Source organism: Salvelinus fontinalis, chromosome 6 (assembly GCF_029448725.1).
Source record: "Salvelinus fontinalis isolate EN_2023a chromosome 6, ASM2944872v1, whole genome shotgun sequence".
NCBI classification, from domain to species: domain Eukaryota; kingdom Metazoa; phylum Chordata; class Actinopteri; order Salmoniformes; family Salmonidae; genus Salvelinus; species Salvelinus fontinalis.
The window spans coordinates 23,856,967-23,873,181 of record NC_074670.1 but is presented as its reverse complement, the minus strand read 5'-3'; the positions used below and the strand labels follow the sequence as shown (position 1 = coordinate 23,873,181).

The window sequence follows — 16,215 nt, the reverse complement described above, 5'->3', positions numbered from 1 at the left end:
ACACACACGGACAGGACAGACGCGCGCACACACACGGACAGGACAGGCGCGCACACACACGGACAGGACAGACGCGCGCACACACACGGACAGGACAGACGCGCGCACACACACGGACAGGACAGACGCGCGCACACACACGGACAGGACAGACGCGCGCACACACACGGACAGGACAGACGCGCGCACACACACGGACAGGACAGACGCGCGCACACACGGGGACGGACGGACAGACACACGGACAGGACAGACGCGCACACACACGGGGACGGACGGACAGACGCGCACACACACGGGGACGGACGGACAGACGCGCACACACACGGGGACGGACGGACAGACGCGCACACACACGGGGACGGACGGACAGACACACACACACACGGGGACGGACGGACAGACACACGGACAGGACAGACGCGCACACACACGGGGACGGACGGACAGACGCGCACACACACGGGGACGGACGGACAGACGCGCACACACACGGGGACGGACGGACAGACGCGCACACACACGGGGACGGACGGACAGACACGCACACACACGGGGACGGACGGACGGACAGACACGCACACACACGGGGACGGACGGACAGACACACACACACACACGGGGACGGACGGACAGACACACACACACACGGGGACGGACGGACAGACACACACACACACGGGGACGGACGGACAGACACACACACACACTGGAACGGACAGACACACACACACACGGGGACGGACGGACAGACACACACACACACTGGAACGGACAGACACACACACACACTGGAACGAACACACACACACTGGAACGGACACACACACACTGGAACGGACAGACACACACTGGAACGGACAGACACACACACACACTGGAACGGACAGACACACACACACACACACACACACTGGAACGGGATACAAGAGATTGCTTGAACCAGTATGCCAAATGGTATATTAACCGGCACTGATAATACCGTTTCCCAGCACATCTCATTTAAATGCAAATGTCGCTTGACTGCTAAATTGTTTGAGAGGACATTGGATGCATTTTAGCATTTTATTTCCACCTGAGCTGGTGCTTCGAGTCAAGAGGAAAGGTTTTTAGCAACTCCTGACACACTATAAGAGAAAAAAGGCTCGGTGCGACCCTAACGTGTGTGTGCGGCATGTTTTAGTTTTTTGGTACGGCCTAATCAATATGCGTTAGATAGCAATCGCCTCATAGTGTGAATGTGTGCATCTGCCCATAGCCAGTGCTTCTCTGTGCAGTGACTGAGGACACGAACATGCACAGGAATGAAAAGTATTGAAATGGACATTTACAGGCTTCTCTCGGGTCGCTGGTGTCACGTAGTATTTAAAGATGGACATTTATCACTTGTTCTTTAGGATCTCAAATTGTACCTTTTTCTTCTCTTTCGCTCTTCTCCTCCTCCCCCTCTCAGGGCATGACTATCAAACCTCTGGTGGACCTGTTGGCCGTGAAGAAGAAGCAGGAGGCCAAACGCTCCATCAATGAGGAGATCCACACACAGGTGACCTTTAACCCCCGTCAACCCCCTCAAATCCTGGCCTCTCCTTCTCTAACCCCTCCTCTGTAGCCGGACCACCCATCAGGCAAGTTAATTTCCTCCTGGGGAAATACGAGCTCTGGGCCCGTATTCATAAAGCGTCTCATGGTAAGAGTGCTGATATTTTAGGATTTAAATGGCAAAACAGATCCTAGATCGTTTTTAAAACGGGCTGTTGCATAAATGGCTGTGGTTAAATGAACGATTTGGTTATTTCAATCTGAGGGATGTCCATTTTGACTTTCAAATGCAGTATCTGTCCAGACTACAGTACTGTCATTACATGTTGAGTGCCAAATATTGCTCTGCGCTTCCCCCGTACTGGCCATTGAATGGAATTATCTTCTGCTAATGTATTTTGTCTTGCTGACATTGCCTTGCTGGGGTTTTAATAATGGAAAGCAGCATTCCCCTGCTTCCTCTTAACTCAGACTAATTAAACTTCCTGCATTGTTCCATGGCTCCCAATGGACCATCCTCTCATTCTCCACTGTCTCCACCGACTCATCCACCCTGGTTGCCAGATTGGCAAGTAAAATCCCCTGCTTAGGCCTGGCTTCCTCTGCTACTGGTCATTCTCTCTCTGCCCTCGAGTGACCACTGAGCAGCTCGGCACACCGTCTCTCGGTAGCTACTGTTGCTAATAATAGCCACGGAATAATGGCACGGCACGCACTGTACACGCACACAGTGTCTCTCTACGGGGCTCTGTTGGCTCTCTGGTGCACCGAGGAGCGATGAGTCACCGGCGCTCTAGGCTAGACGCCCCGGTTACCAGCTTATAGCTTCTTCCCCACTGTAAATGGCAGTGATGTAAAGTCAACCGAGCTGTTTTAGGACTCCTGGAGTGCACCGGGAGTGGATGAGGGCATCTTAGAGCCAGGAGGAGTCCCTCAGGGTTTTAGTGTCTGGACCATTAGGTTTGTGGTCTCACAAATTGGTCAGTAGTTTGTTCGATTAATGGATATTTGAGGCTGCAGTTGTTTTATTCAAGAATCTCTTGACTAATTGGCACCTGGGGCTGACCCTGACGTACTGTGTCTCCTTGCCTGAGGCTTTCAGTATAAAGTACTATTGTGAGAAATGGGAACGTTTTCTTCGACCAGAGATAGAACTGATGCAGAAACTACTGTCAAGAAAATCCCTTCGCTGCCCGAGGAATATTGCTATGCGTGTCGATTTCGATGCAAATTTTAAATTCAGTGGCAACACCAAAACTGCTTGTTCCCATAGCAACTCTGCATGTCAAACTGTCCCTGTGCAGAACTGTCACAGCAGTGGCCATAATCAAAATACAGGAACAAAATTGACCACCAACTGAACGTCATCTGCCAGTGCCTATTTCTCTGCTTCAATCTGTGAATGTGATGGACATTATCTAGGCCTAATGCTCTCTCTATTGGCCAGATTGTAGCCAATTCCTGTTGCAAGTGGGAGAATCTCCATGGAGAAAAGGCTACTTAGGGGATAATAATAAAAAAAAGACAAAATGGTGGCCTGTATGATGTGAAAATATACCTCTCTGGACTATGTAAAAGAGACAGGAATAAGTAGTAACAGATTAGGCTTGGTTCCACTTTTTACTTCCCATTTAATTTTTTTTTTTTTTTTTTTAACATTTCAAATATCTGTCCCTCCTTATTGGTTAGCGTAGATACAATATTTAGACGTAAACGTTGTTTTCTCCCCCTAGTTCCTGGACCATCTGCTGACTGGCATTGAGGACATCTGTGGACACTACGGCCATCACCACTGGAAAGACAAGTAGGTAGTGAAGGATGGACTTAAAGGGTCACGGTGACAAGCGCTGTATATTTTATTTTCACTGTATAAAAACATTTGATGACCTCTTATTCAGGTTAAGATCATTCACGTGACACCTTTCTACCACAGTCCAGTCATCTCAGTCTGTCTGTTTCCTTCGGTTTGACTGGTGTTTTCAGTTTTAACAACGTCAACAAAGATCCTAAGGCTAACTCCGTAAACGTGGCGGTGAAGCTGCGATCCCTCGGGCGTTGGCAGTAACAGCTAGCACCTTAAGTGGATTGTCTTTCAGAACAGATGGGTTTCTCCTTCAATGAAACCTTACCGAATCCATTAATGTGATGGCGATCATAAAGCATCGCCATTCCTAACCGAGTGAACCGGAATCTTTTTGTCCGTTTTCCTTCCCTATGCACTATTTACCCACAAACAGTATGGCGTTTGAGCAGCCCGTGGGTGTTCTATGTGGCAGTTATTCTCTCAAGAGAACCATGTGTAAGATTTGCTCAGACATCTCTGTATGCCCGATTTTTATCACCCGGCAGTTGTCATATATTTCACCTTCAGATCCAGTTCCGGACAGACTTTAGAGCGTCGCGACAACACGACGTCTAACTGGATCGATCTCTCTGGTGTAGAGTCCCTCCTTTTAGAGCATTATGATGAAAACACTGGGCTCATCCTACAGCGGTCCGTTTTCAGTGTGTTCCTGCCAGTGACAACACGGTCTCCCAATGTTGTGTGTGTGTGTTCTCTACTCTTATTCAAGAGCTTTTCATCAATTAACCTTTATAAGGTTTTAATGAGGCTGGTAATGGCTGTGTAATGTGGAGGCAATTGGATAAAAGGACTCAAAGGTTGACTTGTTTTCTCATCTCTCCTATCTCTCCCCTTCAGGCTAAACCGCTTCAACAAGAAGTACATAAAGAAGTGCCTGATAGCAGGCGAGCGCTACAAGGAGCCGCAGCTCATCGCCTTCTACCACAAGATGGAGTTCAAGCAGGCCATCGAGCTGGTGGAGAGCGGCGGGGGCGTCAAGCTACCCTCTGCCGTGCCCTCGCAGGTCTCCATGCAGTGAGTGCTCCGCCCTCGTTCTTCCTCCAGCTCCTTTCAAGCTCACCAGCGCTACACTTAATAGCCATTTCCACATTGTCTGCGAGAGGCTGAACTATCAATTACTTCAGGAACCATGGTTATCCATAGAGCCGCAGTCGAAGTGTCTCTTGTTTTTCTCCGTCCTCTCTCCCAGGAACATCCAGCCCAAGAAGCTGCCGCCTCCTGTAGCAGAGCGGGCCCTGCCTCAGTTCACCAAGGGCCGTGAGGAGGAGATCAGGAAGATCCTCAGGAGTAACCTGCAGAAGACCCGCCAGAGGGTGAGCGCTGATCCCGGATCAGATTTACCCTCTGCTAATCTGAGGGGTAACATTAGGAGGGCAACTGCAAAGCTGATCTCAGATCCATTTTTTTGGGGGGGGGGTTTGCTCTCAGCTAGTAATGTAGGAATTCAGATGCTCACTCTGTTAGTAAAGAGGAGACAATTTGACATGATATAATATATGCCATTTAGCAGAACCTTTTATCCATAGCGACTTAGTCATGCTTGCACACATTTTAAATACATTGCTTTCTTTGTCATGTCCTCATGAGTATTGTCAAACGTAAAATCTCTTGAGATTCTAGTACTGAAGTAGTCGTGAGCCTGTATCGTTATGAACACAAGTGTGCATTGTTGCTGTGTGGTCCTAGACTAGACGTCCCTGTCCCGTGGTGGGAGTTGAATGAATGCGTTTTGTCTCTCCTTCCTCCCAGCTGCGCTCCTACAACAGATCCACTCTGGTGCCTGAAAAGTCTATTATTATTATGTTGTCCTGGCTCAATAGCTTTCCTGTCCCATAGTGTGAGTTGAGTGTGTGTCGTCTCCCCCTCCAGCTGCGCTCCTACAACAGACACACTCTGGTGGCCGATCCCTTCGAGGACGGATGGAACGACTTCGTCCTGAAGAAGCAGAGGTTGATCGAGCTAGAGAAGAAGGTAAGACCTGCAGACTCTCCTAGCCTGGTTAAACCAGATTGAACGCTGCGTACACCATTGTTGTGCTCACTTAGTCTGGAATTCTACTAATTCAATAGAACTATATTTATCCCCTCATGGGCAAACGATACATAAATAAACGGATACATGCAATCCTCCCAAAAGTAACCGGTCCAAACAACCTGCTCTTTGAAAGAGGGTGGATTAAGGATGGAAGCCCACGTGGCCAAACGCTGCTCTTTCGATCTGGTCAAAACATCTGTTCTTCTGGGTGGAACGATGAAATGTAGCAAAATCAGTTTTGGAAGCCATGCTAAGACTCCCCCAGACATAGAGAGAATTTCAACAGACAACCAGACACAAAGTTCTCTCACTACTCACAGTAGTAAACTTTCTTTAAAACAATCACATTCATTTAGCCTGACTATGATGGATTTAGTCAGTGTCCCCGTCCCCCCCCTCCACTCAATTAATTTGCCCGACACAATCAGTTCCTGATTCATTTATGCAGCCTTGTTGCCCGACGGCCTACTTCCATTTAATCAGTATGTATTTATGTAATGAAAATGGAAGTAACATCTTGATTAAATAGAACTGTGTGATTTTAGACTGAGGACTCTGCAGATCCTAGCAGAATTGTTTATTTTGGAAATGAAGTAACATTTTGATTGAATATAACTTTTTAAAAGGGCACTGTAGAGTTGAGGAAAACGCTGATCGCGACAAACCGGTAAACACAATTTACTGACCTGTCAAACTTTAATGGCACTTTTGTCCTCAAGATGTGTCTTGGCTGGGCTTTATGATTTTGGCAGTCATATTGTGTTGTATTGATTTGGTGTAGGCCTATCTAGTGTTTGGATGTATTGCTGTAATGCATTTCTTTCTGTATAGTTGACCTCACTAAAATAATTTCCATTAAAATGGACAAAGTATCCTATTATATCGTAAGTAATATGGCACTATGGCACTATGCTTTAATCTAAAGTGACTGGCAGTCGCCGACATACAGTATTCATTACGTGTGTCTGATGCGGGAATCGAACCCACAACCCTTGTATATTGAAAGGGTTGCTTGTGTGTGCCTGTGAACAGATGACAGAGATGAGTAACTACCTCACAGTCCCTGGCGCAATTCCTGACTCCCCCACCATGTGCAGAGCCAGACTGGCCTCAGGTGAGTCCATCCTACACCCACATCGCACTCTGACGCTCCCCTCTTACACTATCGTGCCAACCTCTACCGTTCCTGGCCTGGCGCTGATATTTCTTTTCAAAATGGTCCTTTCCAGCATGGTTCCAGCAACTATGGTGGATGTGTAACCAGGCTAGCTTGGCTTGGCTTAGTAGTGTGAATCAACAGTTGTTGTAAGGTTCCTTTTGAAGCAACAGGAAAGATGATGGAAGCAAACTTGTTCCGTCGCAGACCTTTTGGGCACCTTTGCACTTTATCACTTAAATACATTTGGATGTAGTTTTGAGTCGAAAGGAACCCGTTTACTTCACACGCAGTATACTTAGTTTGGCAAGATTGTACGGTTTCTACTGTTTTAAGGGCTGTCAATGACGCTATCTGCAGAATGCACTATTATATTACGCTGTTATACAGTAGGCTACTCCACCTTATTGTATTTCGACTGGAAATATGTTTGCATGTGTAAGTTGGCATGTAAAGCAGCATTGCGCTTGGTTTCATTGTAGGCAGTGGTTTCAAAGCTGAGAAGGGAGGGGCCAAAGTAATTCCAGGTATGTAGTACAGTTCAAGTGAGTGTAGAAGGCGATGGGCTGTGGCGACCAATGGCCTCGGCTACAACCTTACTGTATATGCATGTAAACGTTGCTCGCTTCCATTTGTCAATGCAATACGCATGATTCTAGCGTACATTTTTTTCTTCATGTGATTGACATGATCAGGTTACGGCATGATGCAGCGCCACAGTTGTGGTGTAATTGTCTGTTCATGATTGTGCATTTAAAAAAAAAAAATTGTAATGTGAGTCTCTTTTTGTGAATGTGTATTGTATGTCTATTTTTGTTCGGGGAACAGTTTAAGTATTTGTTCTAGTCAGGGTTGGCCAACCCTAGTCGTAGAGAGGCACAGGGTGTGAGCTGCTGTTCTTGGCCAACTCAGCACTAGCACACCTGCTTCTACTAAACAAGCCATGCCATGAACGTTCAGAAATAAAGATATTATATGGAACAAACACACACTTAACGTGTAGAATAGGAATCAAGTAAGCTCTATTCATGACATTTCTATCTGCGACATTACACAACGTTTGCCTACTCAACGTGCCCTCGGGTTGGCTTCCCCTGTTTGGAGTAATGTACCGTGCGCTAACCCTTTCCTTGCCTGCCCCACGCAGACCCCAACGCCTTCTACAACATCAAGGCGTCTTCAGACGGCGTCCCCACCATCCAGGTGGACCTAGCCTCCCCCCAGTCCCCGGACTCTGTCAACATGCTGAACGAGTTCTCTAAGGAGGGTGCCACAGGCCAGGGTCTGGGTCAGAGGGAGGGGGCCGACCGGGATGAGGACCAAGGCCTGATGATGAAGCTGGCCGGGAAAGGGGAGAAGGGAGAGGAAGAGGGGGGCAACAAGAACCCAGGGCTGATGAGGTGTCTGAGTGACCCGGGCCCTAGTAATGAGGACGAGGAGGATGAACCATTCCTTCCCTAAAAAAACAACTAGCTCCTCCCATTGTGAGGAATAGGGAGGGGCCTTGTTGCAGCAGCTCCTCCCCCTGAGCGGGGGAAAGGTCCACCTCCTCTCACTCCACCACCACCTCATTTGAGTTTGCTATCCCATTGGTTGAGGAACCAATAAAGCCAAAACTGTTAAGAAAGGACTTAGGACATAACTTGATTTATGAACCAAAACAGAAAAGGAGACTAAATAGCCATCTTTTTTCAATAGTTGTCATTGCTCTTTTTTCATTTTTTTAAGTGATAGGAAGACAGTCGCCACCTTGGGTGATCTTGGGCTTGGTGGGAATTAGCCCGAGACGGGGGAACATAATTATGCGTTACCAAAGGTTTGGACTAGTTTAGTCACAGGCAATGTTCCACATTTTGTTTTACACAACGTTTACGATCATTCTTCTACTTTCAAGAAAAGTTAGCCTCGTTTTTTTTGTCATTTTGTCAGACACTTCGAGTAAAGCCCTTTTCACTAGGTGCGTTGTATCACACAATTAACCTCTTAACTGCATGTTTTTAATTTCAGGGTTGATATGAGACTGTTGTTTATGTGGTTGTCTTTTGTCATCGTTTGTCATTCAGTTGGTCGGGGTTCTACTCGGTGTTGTACACTGGATGTACTTCACGCTGCATGTAATGTTTTCACTGTGCTAAACTCGATGGACCTCTTTCTTCACCACCTCGCCTATGGATACCCTAAGGCTAAGGAATGTGTCAAGCGCAGACTTGGAAATGTTGAGATGCAAACCCGGCGTCGCCGTTTCGAGCGTCGCCTGTCTATTTGAATCGAACATACAACATCGGCAGCGTCGCTGAGACGTGTATGCTGCGCAGTATAAGCTCTATTTACATAAAAGAAGGATTGTGATGCAGCACCAAGAGATGTGTTGATCTTGAATGGACTTAACTCCCCTATATAAGCCGATCCCTAAAATCACACCAAATACTGTTATCCTCCTGACACACCCAGCCCAAAAAACGATGGAGTTAAAATAATTTACAAAGACACATTTGTATGTGCACTGTAGTGGACCTAAAGAAACAGTTGATAGTAAATATGAAACATGTATATTAATCAAGTTTATTTTATATAGCCCTTCGTACATCAGCTAATATCTCGAAGTGCTGTACAGAAACCCAGCCTAAAACCCCAAACAGCAAGCAATGCAGGTGTAGAAGCACGGTACCCGGTACTGTACCCATTACATTAAATGGGTACAGTAGGTAAACATAGTTGTCACATCCTGATGTCTACTACAGAGGGCATTTATAAACAAGCTCTTATTTAATGTGAAAAAATTATTACACTGCTCTGAAAACCCTCCACATTATTTCTAAGATATTTACTAGAATGAATTTGAATATCAAACTCACAAAAATTATAATTACACAAATACACACACTTACCTTCTTACCACAACATATGCTAATTGTGTTGGCAGCCATTTTGAAAATCCAGAAAGAGAAAGTTATCCAGGTCACACCCCCACTCATGATATCATTGAAAAACCCAGAATGTTCTACAACAGGACTTAACACAGTGACATGTCAAAGAGAGTGGACAAAAATGAATTGTTGGGTCTCAGGAGGATATGTTACAAGTTCCCTTTAAGAAAATGCTGTCGTATGGGCCATTTCAGAACCATTTTGTGGTGTTTTCTCCATATTCTCTTGTCGGTAGTCGCATCTTACAATTCATCTTACATCTTATGGGTCTGATCTATTGTTATTTTCTCTCTTGCACCTTATACACCAAGTATTTTGACATTTTTAAAAGACCTAGTTGCCAGTTTAACGTTCCCCATTTGGTTTTTAGCACTCCCCTTTTGAAAATCTAGTGTTCCATAGGCATTTGGAGTTTTAGGCATCACTGTAAAGGATATGAGGTGTGGGTGGACTGAACGGATCTTTATCGTCTAACCACCTCAATGGCCCAGAATATATATTTACACGTCCACCATCACATGTATGTTGATTTTGTCAATCCACAACTGACACAATCATGACACGCTGGTAAAAATATCAAAACCAACTATGTTAATTTGGGACATGTCGAAACACACATGAAACATTCATAGACATTTAGCCAGCTAGCTTTTGCTAGCTAGTTTGTCCTAGGAGATGGACATTGGGTTGTTATTTTACCTGACATGCATACGGTCCTATTATTAGCTGGTTCTTTGTAGAATTTTGACCTGGAGTCATACAAAATCGTGCTTCTCTACTCCGATGATTAATCCACAGTTAAAAAGAGAAACCTAGTTAGTTTTTAGTTCGTTAACTTTAGTTCATCTCTCCTCGTTTGTCTTTCAAGCTTTCGCGTGGGTTTGTATCTTCCTGATATCCAATAAGGAGGGGGCTTGCAGTGCGACTAATGGAGCCAAGTTCTATTTTAGCGCTTGGCTACGCAGACGCTTGGTCACATGCGCGAGCACCACATTTCCGGTGAGGTTTGCATGTTATTTATAATGCTGGCCTGGAGATACAGGCATGGGCAAAAATAGCAATTCAATGCAGTATATTGGTGTAAAATGTGTATAGCGATATATTGATTATAACCATTTTATTGAACGATGCCCTTTAAAGCAAATGCCATGATGTAATCTTGTCAATGCAAACGAAGAGGTCATCGCTCCTCTGCTAACACAGGTCTATAACCATCACGGGCAGTGCGCTAACTAGTTGTAGGCAAATTCACATCCGAACGCAAGAGCCAACACCAATTCTGCTCGCACAACAGCGTAAGGCTAATCTAGGTTTTGTATAAAACTATGAAAATCTTGTCAGGTACAATATATGGTTGTATTATGGATACAGTACATTGCTTCTCTTTTCTACACAAAGCCTTAGGATCAATAGGAACACTTGAATAATTAATTTGATTTTGATTTGAAAAGGCTGTTAGCTATATTGTCAATGTGATTACTGTTGTTCATCGATCTGAACATCTCAACGAGACATTCAACCACTTTTAGGTGCAAAGTATATTGCACCTAACATTGATTCAATAGCATAGCAACCCCTCATCCCACCTACTGTATAACCATCTTAGATTTGTAACATGAGTGACAACTTTAGCTGGAGTCTGTAACTGTCTCAGCTAGAGAAGCCTAAGATGTCCAAGACCGTGGCCTAGTTTGCTGGCTGTCACCTTGGTGTTAGAATGACCCATGTCCCTCTCTGACCTCTGTGTACTATCACTTTACGCCCAGAGAGCGAGAGAGAGGTCTCCTTACAGCTTAGGGGAGGAGGGAGGAGAGAGCGAGGTCTCGTTACAGCTTAGGGGAGGAGGGAGGAGAGAGCGAGGTCTCGTTACAGCTTAGGGGAGGAGGGAGGAGAGAGCGAGGTCTCCTTACAGCTTAGGGGAGGCGAGAGTGGGAGGTGAGGAAGAGGTGCTTAGTGTATTTGTTTACTCTCATCTCCTGTTTTCTCAGCACCTATTACTGTCAGCACGGTGGTTACTGAGGTTACAGTAGAGAGGGAAACATGAGGACCGGGTGACGATGTAATGGCGTGCTACTAATAAACCGTCGGCCGCGCGCACACACACACACACACACACACACACACAGTACTACACCGTGTGTGTGTGTGTGTGTGCGTTGTTCTCCTTTCCAGCAGGTCACCCCTGTCATGTCCCCATTCCCCCACATGGGCATTGCAGTTGAGGGTAGTTGTAGGTTGAGTCCAGGAAGGTGAAATAGATTAAAGCACCTCAGCTCCTTCACTAAAACAAATTGAATTAGGTGTTGAAATGTCAGAGCTTGTTGTGAAGGACAGGCTGCTTCAGCTGTGAGAGTTAGACGAGGACAAGGTCTTATTGATGAGATAGGGGTTTCAAATTTAAGCTTTATGGAATGATTGACATTTGATACTTCCCTGGCTGATTTTTCTCTCCATTGTATTGTTATTTAAACGACACAGAAATGTAGTATAGTTTAAACATGACATTTACAAGGTTTCCGAAACAGGTTATATAAGGGAAACCAGAGAAAGTCAACTTTAGCTTGGAAACGAGCCATGGAAACTGTTTCTGAGCCCCATTTTATGAGCCTTATACTGTAGTGCTAGCGGAAGAGCAGTTGACTTCGAAGCTTCCCCATCGCTCTTTTATTTGGCCACCACTTAAAGACCATCAATGGTTTCCTGCTGGAAAGGAGGACCTACTGTTATCATTAGTGTTTAGAAGACAAATCTTTAAATCTTTTCTACTGGACAAAAATATAAATGCAACATGCAACATTTTCAAATATTTTTCTGAATTGCAGTTCATATGAGGAAATCAGTTAATTGAAATCAATTCATCAGGCTGTTTTATCTATGGATTTCATGACTGGGGATACTGATATGCATCTGTTGGTCACAGATACCTTTAAAAAATGTGCCTCAGGAATTTGTCACGGTATTTTTGAGCATTCAAATTGCCATTGATAAAAAGCAATTGTGTTCGTTGTCTGTAGCTTATGTCTGCCTATATCATAACCCCACCAAAACCATGGGGCACTCTGTTCACAACGTTGACATCAGCAAACCACTCGCCCACACAATGTCATACACATGGGTTGTGAGGCTGGTTGTACGTACTGACAACAAATTCTCCAAAATGACATTGGAGGTGTGTTATTGTAGAGAAATTAACATTCAATTCTCTGGCAATAGCTCTGGTGGACATTCCTGCAGTCAGCATGACAATTGCACACTCCCTCAACTTGAGACATCTGTGGCATTGTGTTCTGCACATTTTAGTGGCCTTTTATTGTCCCTAGCACAAGGTGCACCTGATCATGCTGTTTAATCACCTTCTTGATATGCCACACCTGTTAGGTGGATGGATGATCTTGGCAAAGGAGAAATGCTCACTAACAGGGATGTAAACAAATTTGTGCACAAAATATGAGGCGAAATAACCTTTTTGTGCGTAAATAACATTTCTGGGATCTTTTATTTCAGCTCATAAGACAGTGGACCAACACTTTACATGTTGCGTATATATTTTTGTTCAGTGTAGTTGCCCAGTACATGTATGCTATCTTAAAATCAAAGTCAGGGTGTTTCTCACCAACCATACTGTGCACCAATAGTTTAAACACAGATTTATCCATCCAAACAGATGTTTTCGTATCGAAACAACCCCTGGTTGATGTGTCTGAAAATCATGCAGTGTGTTTTGTAACTCTCGGCATCGTTGTGTTCTCGTTCCTTGCAGACAACTACATCTCAAGCCATATAATCTGTGTAGGGACTTTAATATTAATTGGTGTATGGCAATGCTATGTCTGTCACGTTGCAGCAGCTTTTGTTCAATATTTCCTGTAGGGAAGGAAATGTCCTGCTCAAAGCAGCGAAAGGTGAACATTTATAAGTGGCTTCAATGTCTTGCTTCACTAATTTTCTTAATTGTTCAAATGCAAATGAATGTTTGTTTCTTTTCTCAGCTCCATGATGAATTATCTTTCACATTTAATGGATTGTTGAAGCTATGTCTGTATAAATTCTCTTGCCTCGTTTTGAAGTGTGCTTATGGAATCCTAACGAGCAGGTGTATTTTGTTATACAGGACTAAGTTTGGCCACGCTTGTGGTTTCTGTCTGCGTTATGCGTGCTTTACATTGGTTCGTGTGTTTATTTGCGTTTGTATAATTGTTGCTACATGTGATTTTAGCATTCGGTTCACATGCTTTATTTGGGTTCATTTGCTTTATATTTCTTCATTTACTTTATATTCGGTTCACATGCTTTATTTGGGTTCATACACTTTACATTGGGTCCATGTGCTTTATTTGTGTTCATTTTGCTTTATATTGCTTCATGTGCTTTACATGGGTCTATATGCTTTTTAAAGTGGTTGGTTACCTTACTGGAACCGAACTAGACTGACATTCGAGAACAAATGCTTCTTTCATCCAAACTAGTGTCATTAAAAAAAGATTGTTCTCCTTACATGGGTAGGTTGGAGCAGTAGATCGTGGGTATAAAAACAACCTTGGTAGTACTATGATGGTTGACAATCTGTCAGAGGGTCATGTTTATTATGGCCTGACCCGTTACTGGCAGTAGTGTAAAATAGCTTTGTTTTCTTTTCTCCTGCTGAGACTCGACAGGTGGTTGGATTTGAGTAAATGTCCCACAGTCATCATTTTGCGTATGTCCAAAGGGATTTGCTTGTCTGAAAAAACTACTTCTCAGAGTTTTCTCACTCCTGAAGTGCACATGTGGATATAACGTCTTACTCAAACATACTGCAGCCTGGTACATAAGTGATAAACAAAGCAGAACAATATATGTGGACTTCCTTTCCCTACCTCTGAGACTAACAATTTGCCACACCATATTGATAAAAGCACTTTAAGCGCTACCTTTAAGCGATACCTTTAACTCAAAACTCCCGTTAAAGCAAGAGCAATAAGTACGTGTATTTTGGTCACACAGGCTTTGCATGGCTAGTGTAACGGGATGTATGTGTGGCATAATAGTTTTACGGTAAGGTCAGGTGCGAATTTGGATCTGTCTATGCCACATGCAAGACAGAGAGGCAGGGATGCAGTCTAACTTTGACTTCAAATCAAACTAGGATGAATGCTGTTCTTCATGAATTCCCTTGCTCTACTACAGATGCGTCCACAGCATGGCGATTGTATTGCCCACCAGCCACTCATCTGTTTGTTTGTTTACCTAGATCTCTTGTTTTCTGTTTTAATGTCAGCTAATTGATCTCCAGTGATTTGCGAATGTGTACTTTGCAATAATACAAATATTTTATTTTCTATACAAGTGAATTCAAATATATGTTATATAAATATATAATGTTACTGTACAAACATCAAACTGTATGATAAATGACACTAGTGACAACTGTGCACTGTATTGTTGGTTAGCCTAGCTTAAGCATTCCATCCTTATATTACGAAAACAAACTAATGCAGTAATGTTGAAATGAAACAATATACCAAATTAAAGTTGTAATTTATTTAAAAAAAAAATGTTTCTCTGATACAATGTTTCTTTCTGCAATACAATTACTATTGATTCTCCAGTAAAAGTAGACATCATTTGCTTCAAAGGTCAGCTATAAAGAAAAGGGCTGGGATTCAATGCAAGAGGTGTTATGGCGTGTAGCACTATACAGCCAACAATGTCCTTTTCAAGTCATTTCCATAACATTTGCGGAGATCACATTTAGGGTAAACGCTGCTCATGTCCTCTCAAGCGTAAATTGCGGACTAAAGTCGTTGTAGTGTGCAGCGCCTTGCATTGAATCCCGGCCAAAGTATGCTACAACTACAGTACCAGGCAAAAGTTTGGGACACACCTACTCATTCAAGGGTTTTTCTTTATTTTTACTATTTTCTACATTGTAGAATAATAGTGAAGACATCAACACTATAAAACACATGGAATCATGTAGTAACCAAAAAAGTGTTAAACAAATTAACATCTATTTGAGGTTGTTCAAAGTAGCCACTCTTTGCCTTGATGACAGCTTTGCACACTCTTGGCATTCTCAAATATAAAATATATTGTGCTTTGTTTAACACTTTTTTGGTTACTACATGATTCCATGTGTGTTATTTCATAGTTTTGATCTCTTCACTATTATTCTACAAAGTAGAAAATAGTAAAAAATAAAGGAAAAATCCTTGAATGAGTAGGTGTGTCCAAACTTTTGCCTGGTACTGTATATACTTCTGTATACTTTCCCAGTACATTATTAACATATCATTCTTAATCTTTGCAGAAGGGGGAGTGATGTACCATCATATTACGGCAGACCTGTACAATAACTAGACAAAGTAAACACAGCACTTTGATGCATTTTCTCTCTAGGTTGTTGACGATTTTGTGAATAATTTCTTACTTTTGGAACACAATACAGCACTGTGGATGCTTGGCCTACTCTAATTTGGATGAGCTCCATTTGTTTTTGACCCTCCTAGAATGAATTGGCTACCCTGACAAGATTTTAATTCGCCTACATTCTCTGGCGCAGCAGTGAATTCGCAGGCATCGAGACTGCTAAATATGCGAGACTAGCAACACATTTAGACTCTTGTCGATTTATCCTGTCTATTTGGTTCTATTTTCTGCTTGCCAAACGGCTTGCGTGATGACGCACAATACTGTCCCGAATATGGTGGGACAAG

At 43.7% G+C, this 16,215-nt stretch overlaps 1 protein-coding gene across 2 annotated transcripts in view; it reads left to right on the top strand.

The window, feature by feature from the left end:
* Positions 1-15,054, top strand: part of LOC129857386 (sodium/hydrogen exchanger 1-like) — a 43,031-nt gene extending 27,977 nt beyond the window's left edge. The window contains exons 6-13 of one of the 2 annotated variants that reach the window (XM_055925592.1): positions 1,454-1,543; positions 3,273-3,343; positions 4,241-4,417; positions 4,593-4,716; positions 5,273-5,374; positions 6,470-6,551; positions 7,076-7,120; positions 7,741-15,054. In XM_055925592.1, coding sequence (XP_055781567.1) covers positions 1,454-1,543; positions 3,273-3,343; positions 4,241-4,417; positions 4,593-4,716; positions 5,273-5,374; positions 6,470-6,551; positions 7,076-7,120; positions 7,741-8,054 — 1,005 coding nt within the window. In that variant the 3' untranslated portion in view covers positions 8,055-15,054. The remainder of the gene's footprint in view (positions 1-1,453; positions 1,544-3,272; positions 3,344-4,240; positions 4,418-4,592; positions 4,717-5,272; positions 5,375-6,469; positions 6,552-7,075; positions 7,121-7,740) is intronic. The other variant, XM_055925593.1, reaches the window with a different exon arrangement.
* Positions 15,055-16,215: the final 1,161 nt, after the last annotated feature.